This window comes from Acromyrmex echinatior, chromosome 2, assembly GCF_024713525.1.
Source record: "Acromyrmex echinatior isolate Ae372 chromosome 2, ASM2471352v2, whole genome shotgun sequence".
NCBI lineage: Eukaryota > Metazoa > Arthropoda > Insecta > Hymenoptera > Formicidae > Acromyrmex > Acromyrmex echinatior.
Window position 1 is genome coordinate 3719693 of NC_141853.1, and position 15575 is coordinate 3735267.

A 15575-nucleotide genomic window follows, 5' to 3' on the forward strand; every position below is an offset into this window, starting at 1 on the left:
AGTGCTTTCGGTGCATTTACCGCCCCGCTGATTTCTGAACAAAGGCGAGTAGCCCCCACGTGGATATAGCGTAATCGATTTATTAGTAAACTGATGGATTATAGCGCCATGGAGATCTGGTATAGCTTTGAAAGAGACCTAACGCGATATAACGTTACGTTATCGCGAATCTAAATTGTACAAATTGCAGCAACGTGAAATATAAACTATTAGCAAGGAGTTATGATATACTCATATGATCATAACTCAAGTTAATGATATTTTTATCGGGAGGAAACAGGAGGCGCTAGTTTATCACTCATGTAAAATAAATAGAAGGTGATTTTTATGTCTTATCTCTCGTGTCGGGCAAGAAAGGTGGTGTTTCCGCGAAAATAAACGCGATGGAAGAAAATAACATTTAGATTTATTCGTGCGTGACCATTTAACATACGTCTCTAATGAGCGGCATGATTCTTTCGAATACGTACTGAAGAACTTTGGCTTAACTGTGAACTGATTACTAGTATATGTAATTACGGCGCACCCATAAAAACTTCCGCCTTGCTCTCTGAAATTACAGATCAACTAAGAGTTTGATATGTATACACATACATACACATATAATCGTGCGTACTTCTCTGTTTTAAATCCATTTATTTAACTAAATTATTAATTAATAGTATATGTGTAATTTTTATCATATTTAATTAATATTGTACGCGCTACTTACTTTGCAAGTGATTGTAATTACAAATTTTAATGAGCTAAGGATATAATGTGAGGCGGTATAATTATTGTATTTATGAGGATTTACGAGAGTATAGAATTATACTATTTCCGATCAATTAAAATAAACCGATCATATCGACCATAATTAATACTCGATGCATCTCGGTGCTAAATGTACCGAATATGATGATGGCGTGCTTATCAAATCATTTTAAGCGTGGTTCTCTCTTCTCAAAAATTCGCCATTACAAATTTTGTAATTGAATAACTTAACAATGCTTTTATGATGTGACGTCAATCATCGATTACAATCGATCTACATTAAATCCTCTACTTTTATTATAATTGTTCAGCTAAATTCTAATTTTACAATTATAATCCGTGTTATCTCTCATTTAACGAATCAACTTGGTGAAAGAGAAAAATAAAAAATCCGTATGCTCTCCTGTGCCAGCAGTTTGCATTTTAGCTTTCAAATCATTTTTTTTTTTTACATCAATGAACGATTCATGCTCTTCAGGAGTTAGCTAGCGTGATATAGAAAGTTTAATAGCAAAATTGAACTGAATTTACTTTCCCCAATTTATCCTTTTCGATATAATTATATAACTGATCATTAAATTTATCTTTGAATGAAGGAGAGAGAGAGAGAGAGAGAGAGAGAGAGAGAGAGAGAGAGAGAGAGAGAGAGAGAGAGAGAGAGATGATATAAAATTTAACCAGTAAACTGCATTCCAAACAGTTTATCAATCTTTTTATTAAAATCAATCTTTTTTGTTAAATTTAATATTAGAATTATGAACTATATCGAAAAACAGAATTCTTTAGCACTTATATAGTTTTATATACAGGTTGTCCCGTTTTTGTGTAGATAGAGCGAATTAAACTGAGTCGAAAAGTCCTCTATCATTTTGCAATTTTTGCAATAGTTAACGAAATATTAATTACTAAAAATCGTTGAATATTGATTTTCAATAATTGTTTACTTAAATACTATCAACTTTACAGAAAAGCAGCGAGAGACAAAAATTGTTTATTTTCTTCTCATAAAATTCTTAGAGTTCTATGAGAAGAAAAAATTAATGATTTCTGTCTCTTTTTGCAGTTTTTCTGTAAAGTTGATAATATTTAAATAAAAAATTATTGAAGATCAATATTCGACAATTTTTAGTAATTAATATCTTGTTAACTAGTGTGAAAATTGCAAAATGGCAGAGGACTTTTTGACTCGGTTTAGTCCTCTATTTACATAAAAGCGTTTGGCAAATCTTACGGGACACCCTGTATGTATACATTTAGTTAAAATTGGAAAAGATAAACAAAACTTTCCGTTATCATTGCGTCCGCTAAATGCACGTTATTCTGACTTATTATAAAAATAGTCAGTCTCGGCGATACATCGTAATTGTAGCGCATTTTTAGTTGATTAGATAATTTCAAAAGAGCAATTGAACGTGCCGCAGTTACAGTTGAAGACGGTCGCTTCTGCGAAACGATCTTGAGCGTTTCCAGTAGTTTGTTGTCACTCGCAAAGGTAAAGGCGCAAGGAGTAGCGCCACACGACGAGCCGAGTAACGGGGTTGCTCTTGATTGTCTCCATGATGGTTGCGCGGATGCATCCAGCCAGCAAGCGAACGAGCGGATACCGTTTGCTTCCGACGATAGTTTCTACGGTCACCATAAAATCACATCGCGCGCAAACGATCAGGCTCTCTCGGACTCGCTCTCGGATCAGAGAATTGTCCAACTTCTTTTTCTTCCCCTCCCCCTCTCTCTCTCCCACTTGTTTCACTCGAACCTACTTTTTCTCCTCTTCTCCTTACACATCTGTAGATTTTCTCCACATAACGATGTCTTCTGGCAAGGGGTTTCACGAGAGAGACCAACGGTATACAAGCGATGATCTCCTATGTACGATCCCCTTCTCTCCCTTTACCGGCGGCCCCGTTTCATTCCTTTTTGCTACTCCTTTTTCATTTCTTCTCTGCTCCACCTCTTCCTCCTCCTCATTCTCCTCCTCCTCCTCCTCCTCCTGTTCCTGCTCTGCTCCGTCTAGCTGGGTGCCGCTGCACCCGCTTCTTCTTCTTCTTCTGCTCCTTTTCCGTAACGGTGACGCCGGCTTCCCGTTACGCGTCCAGTCAGAACCGTCCGAAGCGGCCTATTCCCTTCCAAGACGATGGGCTTCGTTGCATTATAGATGCTGAACGAATGAAGGAAAGATGCTACTAATGTTGGATGGATGTCCCGTTTGTTCTCTCGGAAACAGGAGAGTCTTGAGGGAAATGCACGACGCTCACGCGAAATAATATTTCTTCGTTTAATACTTTACTGCCTTTTACGTCCTATCTTGTCTTGTTGAAGGAAACACATGACATGTGAAATTAAAGCCACATAAAGTATATTCTGTCGTAGTTACAAATAGTCTTACTAGACTTCATCTCGTGTTACGATCAATTTATTTTATTATTATATAATTAATTATTATATTATATAATTAATATATTTTATTATTAGCTTTATTAGAGAAAGCAAAACAACTCATTAATTTTTTAAATTCTTGTTTACTTACAGAACAGCATTACGCAGCAGCTGATTCCAACAGTTCGACGCCCGCCAAGAGCTTCGTACCCTGCAAGGTTTGCGGCGATAAGGCGAGCGGTTATCATTACGGCGTTACCAGCTGCGAAGGTTGCAAAGTGAGTATCGAGAATCCCATATTCGAAAGCAAACAAAAAAGCAAGTTAAAATTTAAAAAAATTAAAACGAAACGTGTAAGCTATAAATATATCTACAAGCTGTAACGTCTGCGTTAATTTTTGTATAATAATCATCGAGAGAAACAGTGAACACTTCGCGTTAATCATCCTCGCATTCTTTAATCATTTATGCTATTGTAATAACTTGCTAAGAAAAATCAATCTTAGCTAAATTTAAAATTACGTAAAACACGTAATTTTAATTTTAATTCGTTTCCGCTATTTAGTTTTTAATCTTCAATTCACAATCCTGAATCTTCAATGTATAATATGATACGAGCTTAACGTGATTGGAAAAAAAAGATTTGTTAAAATAACTAAACACTTCACTGATTTAGCAAATCTACGGTCGTAATATACAAACAGGCAGTTTTCTTTGTTAAAGTAATAAAATTGTACAGCTGAATAAAATTATTAGGTGTTGGAATTAATTCGTAGCGTTTTTAATGAAAGAATGTTATTTATTTCACATGAGCATTAAAAAATACATTAATGAAAGTACTTCCCATCACTTGTAAAACGCTACGAATTAATTCCAACACCTAATAGCTATTATGGGTAATTATATTTATTGTACCTAATAGCACAGTAATTTTACTAATAACAGCAAAGATAATCATTTGTGAAAATTAATCCAATATATAAATCAAAATTTTTAACAAAGCATATTGGCTACGTGTTTGTTTAATTAACAATTTTCTTTGTAAGAAAGAATGAACTGAATTGCTGTATACAGATAATAGCTTATGGATATACTTTCTTTGTTAAATCATCTTTCTTTGTCAAATCTTCTTAGTTATAAATATTAAACTCGCGTAACAAGATATAGCTTTGCTGAACCACCCAATTAATTTTTTTCGTGATATGATTCGTTAGTTTTATAAACCCAATTTTACATGACTCGGGAAGCAGCTGGGGCTTCATTCCGCGTGGTTCACTATCGTAACAAGCTGAAGGAGAATTGTTCCATGCGCAGAATTATAAGAGAGAAGCTTGAGACACGATACATCGTTAGTTGCTCTTAGCTTCCGATATCTTGCGGAATATTCGCCGATCAGTTTAACCTCGCGGCGCAGCGGTGGGTCGAGTACAATTTACAACTTCAATCCGCAAGGATGCATGACGATCAAGTAATAATCTGCGAAACGACTCGTTCGCACTTCGGGGCAGGATATTTATCGGTGCGCGCACTCACGTCTTAAGCATCGTGGGAGATGCACATCCGCCACGAAACGCCCGTACGCCGCTGCACGCCTGAGATTTCAAATGCGGAAGCCCTAAGGCCAGAGTTAACGGTGAATTGGTGCATTCTCTTATTCGCTAGCAGCTAGTTCTGCGGGCAAATGTACGTAAACGCATACATATAAGTATGATTTCGCCTAAAATTAGCTAAAAAGTCCTCGCGATTCATCCTCATAAATAGTAATAAGGATGGAGATGATTGCGTATTTCTAGTTCAACGGAAAGGATGACTTTGTTGAAACATCTGAAAATTTAGCTAAATAGAAACTTGAAAATAATTTTGTTGGACAAGAATTATGTAGCAAACTGGTTGCTAGAATGTTGAAGTTTTTGTAGTATTGCTTATTATGATTCAAATTCCTAATTCCTACACAGCTATTTTGATGATCCAATGAAATTACTTTTGGATTTGTATCTACCTAAATTTTGAGATACTTTAGCAAATCTTTTTATATATGAAGTTGTCACTTTTAGTTCAAAAAGAGTAAGTTTGAATCATCGCTCTCTTCCTCTCTTTCTAAAGTATTGAGTTGAAGAAAAATGTTGATAGAGTTGAAGAGAGATGTCGTTATGATTCTCTTCTTTCTAACAAAGCACAGATGTTAAGACCAGAGAATGTATAGTCTGTATTTGTTATGTCTATGTTCGTCCTCGAAGTAACTTCTGTTTAATAAAAAAGAAAGTTTACATTCAAGAACATCTCCAATATCGTTCAAATGGCTGCACCAACACTGTTAAATTCCTAATGTCAAATTATATCTAATTTGAATTATTTTTTAATCATTTCTATAGATCGCCACTGTTCTTATTCAATATATCGTTAATTTAACTAAAAGAATAGAGTTCAATTTAATTCAATTAATATGTTAAATTATGTTGAAATTTGGTTTATCACTTATTAAGTGCATACATTAATATATGGACATTATTTATTTGGAAATTAACCACAGAGTAGTTTACATTTTGGCATACGTTAACGGTAGTTAAAAATAAAACACCATTTAACTCAAGGGATTGGATTATCATTGCTCTTTTAATACTTAACAGTATACATATACTTGGCTGTGTACAATATTCGTATTTTGAGATGTGCATTAAGCGAATATTCGATAATATTTAATATTACAATATTTTCTCTTTCGAATCGAAATCATTTAAATGAAACTTACATATGTCAATAGAAGTTTCTCAAATTAATATTTGATCTGGTTTATATCAATATCAAATAATATCAAATTATCAATAATATAAAGTTTACAATTAATAATGTGAATAATAAAACAAATTTTGCGCATACAGCTTATAAATTGTAATTTAAACTGCAACAAATCAATGAAACGGCTTGCCATTGTTTCGCGTCCGACTGGGCTATTACTACTGCGCTGCTACATTCGTCTGACCCGCATCGCGTTTTTACTACTGGCTGCATGTACGCGGTTCATGCTGTTCGCCTCTCCTTTATTCTCCACGTGCAATATTTATTATTGTACAAAACTCTAGCTTTCTCTTCCAGTTTTTATAACGTGAGCATCTTGTGATATACAAATCTTCTGCGAACGATAACGAGATTTTTATGGAGTTAAAAAACATAAATCTTGTCCTCAATGTTCCGTTTTATGCTTTCTACAATCAAGTCAAATTTTTTCTTAACATGTATTGGTCGAAGTTTTGTAATTTTGAAAGAATCCATATATAATTATGTAATGTAAATTAAATAAATAATTATTGAAATAACTTTTAAAAAAAAAATATTTTAATTTTTATTAAGCAAAATCAATTGTAATTTATTTAAAATTTTAATTTCAATTTAAACATCTTGTATATCTTTTGTTCTTTTTTTGTAATGAAATAATTTTCATAACGAGATAATAAATTATTTTATTAACTATATACTTATGTAATTAAATGATTAATCATTAAAACATTTAATACGTTTTAGCAACTTTTTTCAAATATATACATATTTAACTTATGATATTGATTTATAAAATTAATTATACCATGATTATTTTTTTCTGTCACATGGTTGACGAGGACAAACAGACAGACGAGTTATAATGTATCGATTCTCTAGAAACGAACTGAGGTCGCGCGCGCCATTGGTTATCAGTAATATCGACAGTTGCATTACGAGCAGTCCGTCCATCGGGGATTCCAGGATATTGGATGCTGGATGTATGTTAGCGTTGTTGCATGATGCTGTTACGAATACCTTTCATCAATTAGCACCGATAGTAATATGCCAATAAATCGATGCTTTCTCGATTGCTCGCGCCTCATCCATATGCCGTTTCCATTATTCCATTACTTCCGCGTGAACTTCTCACTTCGTAAAGCCATAGCCGGCTATTGTTTACGTATACAGGGTGTTCCAAAATTCGCGCATTCGGAGTACAGGACATGATACTTTATGCTAAAACAAACAACTTTTTCCTTTTGCAAAATTGCGTCTGATAAGTTTTTGCAGAAGAGCAGATTGAAATTATACGAGTAAACGCAAAAATTACACAGGCCCACAAAAAAAGTACCTTGTGCTGAGATGGAGACCCAGCTATTCTTATGTATTATTTTGAGTCGCTGAATACGAATCTGACATCAAAATAGGACTATCCAGGATAAATTTTCAATCTAGAGCGAAAAAATGATTCATTTTTGATCCATTTTTTCGAACACAATTTTGCTAAAGGAAAAGTTATTTGTTTTAGCTATTTGTTTTATTAAAAATCGTTATCGTTATACAGTAATAAAAAAGGTATTTTAAATTTTATGATTTTGAAATTTTAAATTTTATTTCCATAATTTCCATTTAATTTCCATTTTCTTTCCATATCTTTCATGGATAAATTAATCGATTTTCAACATCAAATTGTTGCTTTGTGAATCTGTACTATTTATATTGTATGTGTGCATGTCTCTGCTTCATATTTAGTGATATATTTATTTAATATCTATAATAATTTTTATATAGTTATATTAAAAGTTATATTAAGTTATATTTTAATTGTTATATTAAAAGTAAAAAATGACATGATGACTCAAGAGTTCGCACTTGAGAACAGCTTAAAAGTTTTGTAACGGTCTCTATTCAAGTTCTAAATTCGGTGAAAATTGGAACCAGTGTTAGAGCTGTTGTCTCCAAGTCTATATCGATTATGCCGGGACCAACTGTCAATCGAAAACTTACTTGTGTGAATTCTGTATGTAAAAATACATTCAGGTACTTATAAATATATCTGTTTAATGAAAAACAAATGCTATTTTTACTTTAATTAACATTACTTTTTTAATAAACCGCACTTTTTTCATAGTGCGAACTCTTGTGCGAACTAATGCGAACTCTTGAAAAGACACTTGTTCAAGAGTTCGCATTTTTTTCCTTTTTAGTAGAATTAATCTCTTGTAAAAGAGCAAGTGATAGTATTAAATTGATACTTGACAAATTTTTAGTTTAACGTGTAAGGAATAATTTAAGCACCACTTTACTATACAAACTTGGGTCCTTATACAAGTTACATAATCTCAAAAGAAAAAGTGTGCACTCTTGGGTCTTACTCTAGGCATCTAATTGTAGCCCAAAATTTAAAATGTTTTTCTTACACATCAACAATCTTACATTGGCTTTCTATCTTTCTACGATTTATTTTTCGAAGTCTTCAATCAAGATTGAAATTTAAACATTCAACCGCTCGAAATAGCTCGAGATAAACTAAAGGTCTTTTCTTTATTCCTGCACTACCTGAACTGGTGAATACGATGCAATAAGTTGAAACGAAATAAAAATGTATATTTATTTCACTTCAACTTATTGCACCGTATGCACCAGTTCAGGTAGTGCAGGAATGAAGAATAGATCTAAGATCAATAGAAATGAAGGAGAAAATATTTAGATGCTGAAGAGAAGGATCTCGAAGGAGAAAAGGCTTAACAATAACGTATCTCAAGAATTGCTGCGAGACTTTGACTTGTGACTTTTGACAGACGTGTTGTAATTGCTTCAAATAATAAAATAAACATTCAATAGTCCGAACGAAATTTCATTTGCTGAACTACTTGATATCACCAAAAAAATATTTTATTTTAAGCAAATTATTATATAAATTTTGAATGAATTTGGATTCAATTTAGACGTGCCACGGCAAATTTTAAGTGCCAAATTGTGAAAATGCGTTTTATGTGTGACTATATTCTATTATATTAATATTTGTCGTGTGTGTGTGTGTGTGTGGAAAGTGCTATAAACGGAAAAAAATGGGTAATACAAAATGTTGCAAATCATTGTGTAATTGCTATTTTTACTTCGACTTATAATGTTTTGACTTACATTTTTACTTACATCGTTTTGAAATTTTAACAACTTTAACACGATTTTTTTTTAAATTAAAATTATTTAATTAAACATTGTTGCAGAGAATGCTCATATCTTATTACATATAATTTTTGTAGAATTTTTGAGTTTGTAAGAAAGTAAGTTTTTCGTTTTTTTCTAAAAAATTTAAAAAATGATTCTTAAACGTTTTGCTATGGCACACCTATTAAAATAATTAATGTTAGAAATTAAGAATTTAAATGATAACCATCTTCAAATTCTCCACCGCAGAAAAATTGACGCCTTTCACGGAAAAAGATATTCAGAAAAATATTCAATAATTTTACTGTATCCACAAAAATACAGCGGGTTATTTCATTATCATTATTTATTTATTTATATAAATTTCGACACAATTTTTCATCCGGAAAAATGCACGATTTTGAATTTAATTATCAAAATAGTTAATGTGTTGAAAATTAAAGTAAATGGTAGCCATTTATGAAATTTCCGCCGAAAAATTGACTCTAAATTTCATAAAAAATTTAGAAAGATATTCATATTGATAAGACCATATTAGAGATATAGTGTGTTATTTAATTATCATTTTTTATTATTATTAATTGTATATGTGTGAACACACAAATGTTCTGAGATGTAATTATAACAAAATTTCCCATCACGGAAAATGAGCGATATAATACGGAGCGCGTTCGAGAACTTGCTTTTCTCATGAGCGTATTTTCCGTTAGCTATCTCGCTTTTCCTGTAACCCTCGATCCTACAAAGAAGAACATGGAGTGTCGTATTTTATACATGGGGAGATATAATTAATCCCGCGACGGTCTATGGGATTGTTATTAATAGCGCTTCCTTACTTCCTGTTTCAGGGCTTCTTCAGAAGGAGCATACAGAAGCAGATAGAGTACAGGTGCTTGAGGGACGGCAAGTGTCTTGTCATCAGATTAAATCGGAACCGTTGCCAGTACTGCAGATTCAAGAAGTGCCTAGCCGTCGGCATGTCCAGAGACTGTAAGTACCGTGTTCGCGCTACGTTTAACAATTCTTACACTTCGTCTAGTCTAGACAGTCGGCAAATTCCGAAACGTATCAATATCGAAGAAACTACCGAATAATATTATCGAATATTTAATTCATGACATACAGATTGTATATAAAAAATTCCTTAAAAAGAAATTGATAACCATATAATATTACATTTTTAAAGGATTGTGAAATCTTTTCAATCTCTAAAAATCTTTTCGATCTTTTCTGTTGGTTTGACTTTTATTTTATATAAAATATATCAAATAATTATGAATTTATGAAATATATTGGTATTAAGTATTTTAAAAAATTATTTAAAAGTGAATTGTAAAATAAACAGCAACTATAGTACAAAATTATACGAGATACAAAAATGCATATATTATATTTTCTCTTTTTTTTATGATGGCAGAAAATTGTATAAAATTTTTAAAACAGTTAATGAATTGTTTAAATTAATTTAAATATAGGTAACTATATAGACAGAAAGAGAGAGAGAGAGAGAGAGAATGTTTAAACGTATTAAAAATTAAAAAATGTTTTGACGATCTTATATGTTATTTGTCAGTTATATTTGTATATGCCGAGTACGACAGAAGTCGACTCTTTGATTCTTTATGCGTGTGTCGGAAACGAGCTTACGAATCTACGGCGCCGTTAGAAATTCAAACAGAATTCTACGAGATCGCAATTCTAGCCGTCAGTGATGTAAAATCTACTTGCCGCCCGTGTCGAGAGAGCAAAGTAAACCAAAGGGCAGGCGTGTACATAATTAAACGTCAGAGTTCCAGGGCGCAATACCGGTCTACGTGTACGACGTGCGAGCTGCGAGTACCGCTTCATCATCGTGTCACGTGTCGCAAACGAAATTGTAACGAACTCACGTAGACTCGCGTAGACGCGGGTGTAATAATCTAGAGGAACGCAAACGAGATGGCTTTCATTTAAATCCGCGGGACTCAACTTTCAGAAATGTTAAAACTTTTGACGTAAAATATCTTCAGACTACAGCGTTTAAATCAGGAGTCCATGAAACTAAAGTCTACCTGAAATTACTTGGACCGTGAGACTTTATTGTCTGTGTCTCTGAACCATGATTCGCTAAAGATCTCCATTTCTAATCGACTGCAGTCCAAAAACTATTCGCTTCTTGACATTTGCACGAAAAAAAATCATTTCAATTTTTAAAAAGAAACACTGTTAAATATCAAAACAGCAATAATGGTAACTCAATTCCTTGAATTAAATAACATTCTATTATTTTAATTTACATGTATGTCAAAATGTCAATCAATCCATTTCTATGGTTAGTTTCAATTTAAATAACATCCGTATCTCAATATATATATATATATATATATATATATATATATATATATATATGCACTTAATAAATGATGAACTAAATTTGAGTTAAATTTAATACTAACTCTAATGTTTAACTCTAATGTTTTAATTAAATCAATGACATATTGAGGAGCAATGACAACATATAGAAATGATAAAAAATAACTCAAATTTATGAATTTAAAAAACTAAGTAAAATAATCAAATTCTCAAAATAAAAAACAAGAAACTGTAAAAAAACGAGCTACTAAAAATGCGCGCTGTTAAAATTGCGCAATATAAATAAGATTTGAATATATTCACAATATTAGATTATGTATATAGCCGGTCACAAAAATGTTGCAACATTTTTTTAAATGGAATTCAGCTTTGCTCGTAGAGTAGTTGAACGTAAATAGTTAGACCCATAAGCAAGAATCAATCACTCAGTGAGTAAACTCTACATTCCGAAACTCATCGGAAAAAAAACTGTGTTGCAACTTTTCTGTGACCGTCTGTACAGGTTTCGGTTAATCTTTTAGCCATCCTCATCATTTGATCAACGCAATGAATTTACATACTTAAGATTCAATGAAAATCATGGTAATATTTCTCATAAGGTAGTCAGCCTTTTTTTTATAGAGAGTCTCAACTAGTTGAATTGTTGAATAGTACAGAAATAATTGAATTTCGTTTGAAATATGATCGATAAATATTAGATACTTCATTTCTTAGTAATTTCTGATTATAAACGGAATATGGTTAATTTCCATATGAGTCGAACAGTAAATAAAATTCAGAATAATATTACATTTTTAATGATAAAACTATTTTGAATGTGACCAAGAGAAGCGAACTGTTATCGTGTCAAATTTGAACTGTCTCTCTTTATGACAGGGAAGATTACCCTCGCTCTTATTATCATATGAAAGCACATCTCGGTGTGATAACATTTTGAAAAGTTTACTTAAGATTGCTTGTTTGGAAGAAAAAATTGTTAATAAAATAAAAAATTTTATGTTTTCCAATAATAAATTGATATGAAGGAATATTCGCAAAAATATCTTCAATTTTATCGCAGCTTTTATTTACAAAAATTAATATTAGCGAAGACCGCTGCAAGGAATGAAAAATATATGTAAATATTTCATCCAATACCTCGAGATCTCTCCAACGATCACATTCTGCTCATCTCTTTGCAGCCGTGAGATACGGCAGGGTGCCGAAACGCTCGAGAGAACGCGGCCCCGAGGACACGATGGCGACAACCATGACGACGACGACGACGACGACGACGATGGCGGCTATGGAAATGCAGCAGCTGACTACACCCGATACCGGCAACAACAATGCTAGCAACAAGAACAACAATAACAACAACAATAACAACAACAATAACAATAACAATAACACCCAGAGCCAAAACGCGATCTCACGAGTACCATCGGCGGCGGTGGTCGAGGCTGATCAATCAGACGCTGACGTGAAGCAACTGGCTGTATACGATGTGATTCATCAGGTCTCTCAGGCTCATCACGCTCATTGCGGCTTCACGGAAGAGTCTACCAGGGGCCTCACGAGGAAACCTATGATAATACCGGTGAGCCATTAGAAAATGAAAAAGGAAACTAATCCGTTGCGATCTAAAACGTCGCCGCTCCAAATCAGTAATATTATTAGGTGTTGGAATTAATTCGTAGCGTTTTACAAGTGATGGGAAGTACTTTCATTAATGTATTTTTTAATGCTCATGTGAAATAAATAACATTCTTTCATTAAAAAACGCTACGAATTAATTCCAACACCTAATATTATGTCATATAATTATGTCAGTAATTATAAGAATAAAATAATAATTAAACATCATAGTAATTAAACAAATGAAAATTGATCCAGAAATGTCCAACACAAATAAGCAAAAAATATTTGGTCAAAGCAGATCTTGATACCTAATAATAATTAAATTCAATAAAACAAAGATCTAATGTATTTTTTTTTAATACACAATAAAGATCTTTTCCGAATCGATTGAAAGAATGAAAAAAATATTAACTTTGCGATATGTCTCGTTGTCTTTTTGACGCAGAACGGAATTAGTTTAATTTCTCATTATGTATGTGCGAAGACTTCCCGCTGGAAGTGGTAGCAAACTCGCAGGTCTGTTTGTAATCTTGCTGATTAGGCGAGTAATTCTTCGCAGCCCGCGAGTCCGGAAGATCCAGAAGCAGCATCCTCGACCGCGGAGACTGTTGAGTCGCAGAGGATCTGGTTGTGGCAGCAATTTGCCACTAGAGTGACGCCGTCGGTTCAGAGGGTGGTGGAGTTCGCAAAACGGATGCCGGGATTCTGCGAACTCTCGCAAGACGACCAGCTGATCCTGATCAAAGTCGGCTTTTTTGAGGTGTGGCTTTGCCACATCTCCAAAATGACCACCGATAATTCGATGACTTTTGAAGACGGCACTTACTTCACCCGCCAGCAACTGGAACTGATGTACGAGGTAAGATTAAAGTTGTAGATCAATACTACAGTTTAACTTGTACTAATTTTAGTAACACACCTATTTCCCTAAGTCTCAATGAAATTTGTACTTTCGAATTTATGGATTTTAGATTCATTCTTTATCACATAAAATCGACTATTTTTTTCTCTGTCGCGAAAGAAGTGAAACATAAAATAATAAATTTAATCGTTTTTCGCGTTTTTAGTTTTGTCTTTCCTTTACTAAATCCAATTTAGTACAGCTAATTTAACACTTCGGTGTCACACTACGGAAATGACACACTTGGGTATAGCATACCTAATCCAATTCGATTGCTTATAGCTAACTTTTATAAAAATGAACACATTGTAAAATTTTATTTTCAATCGAAACGCCAGATATTAAGAAACATATCGGTATTAAGTAAATGTATTTGTTTTTATTAATAAAATGTTATAAGTAAAAATGGAGAAATTATTAGAAAAAGAAAACCAGCTGCATTATATCCAGGGTGACATCGAATGGTTAATATTGAAAGATAGTGATTAATTACTTATTTTGAATATTAAAAGTACTTTTAGTATTCAAACTAAGTAATTAATTACTTTTTCTAGTATTAAATTTCTATAAAGATTATTATTACATTATACGATTATTATTTTATTCGACTATTTATGATCGACAGCCCGACTTCGTGTCTGCACTGATGCAAGTCACGTCATCATTAAATGCCCATCAACTGACGGACACCGAGCTGGGCCTATTCTCGGCGGCGGTGCTGCTGAACGAACGACCAGGACTGAACGACGTCAAGGCCGTTCAAAGGCTGCAGGATCGCGTTCTGGAGGCATTGAGGGTGCAAACAACGCGACCCTCCGGTGAAGGTGCCGGCGGCACCGCGATCACCAACGTTTCGCAAAGGATACCCGAACTGAGAGCGCTCGGCGCTAGACATGCCAATCTCTTAGATTGGTTCCGCAGGAACTGGACGAAGCTCAAATTACCGCCGTTGTTCGCCGAGATATTCGACATTCCTAAATGCGAGGAGGATTTGCAATGAAAAGGTAATCTTCAACAATAATTTAATAGAGATCGATTGTAAATGAAAGGAAGGGGAAGTGAATTTTTATTTGTATTATATTGTAGCGAGGCGAACGCTTCGTGAAGATATGAGAGCTTTCGCTTTATACGAGCATTCGAAGCATTCGTTTTTATGAACAGAATAACGACGATAACACTGTGAAAAAGATACGAGCAATGAGAAGCGCGAATTCTGTATATGCTGTATACTGCTGGATAATCGATAACTGTCCTGACTGCAATGACATTTGCAAACGAATGCTTCAAAAGAGTATTCATACGAAGTACAGGATATGTTTACGCTTTACGATTTAACTTTTAAACATGTGCTCGTTTTTATCTTCTTTGAAAACCCTTGTTTCACGTTTATTCATATTATTCAATGTAATTCCAGTTTCTCTCACTTCTCTTTTGCTCATTTGATAATTTGATATTTTTAATAATTTGATGCAACATTTTTAATAATTTGATGCAAATAAAGATTGCAAATGTTTGATTTTTCGTTACTTGCATCATGATTGTGATTATGAAATAACAGTGTGAAATCGGCACGAATTTTAATAATAATCCAATATAGTAATGCAGTCTTAATTATCTTAATGCAACGTTGCCTCAAACAATTCAA

At 33.3% G+C, this 15575-nt stretch overlaps 1 protein-coding gene across 5 annotated transcripts in view; it reads left to right on the forward strand.

Annotated features, from left to right (window-relative positions):
* Eip78C (Ecdysone-induced protein 78C) overlaps positions 1-15575 on the forward strand; it is a 92443-nt gene that overhangs the window by 67168 nt on the left and 9700 nt on the right. For 4 of the 5 annotated variants that reach the window (XM_087416763.1, XM_087416767.1, XM_087416765.1 and 1 more), the window contains 5 exons: positions 3283-3407; positions 9906-10047; positions 12591-12988; positions 13571-13888; positions 14556-14934. In XM_087416763.1, coding sequence (XP_087272889.1) covers positions 3283-3407; positions 9906-10047; positions 12591-12988; positions 13571-13888; positions 14556-14930 — 1358 coding nt within the window. In that variant the 3' untranslated portion in view covers positions 14931-14934. The remainder of the gene's footprint in view (positions 1-3282; positions 3408-9905; positions 10048-12590; positions 12989-13570; positions 13889-14555; positions 14935-15575) is intronic. The other variant, XM_087416766.1, reaches the window with a different exon arrangement.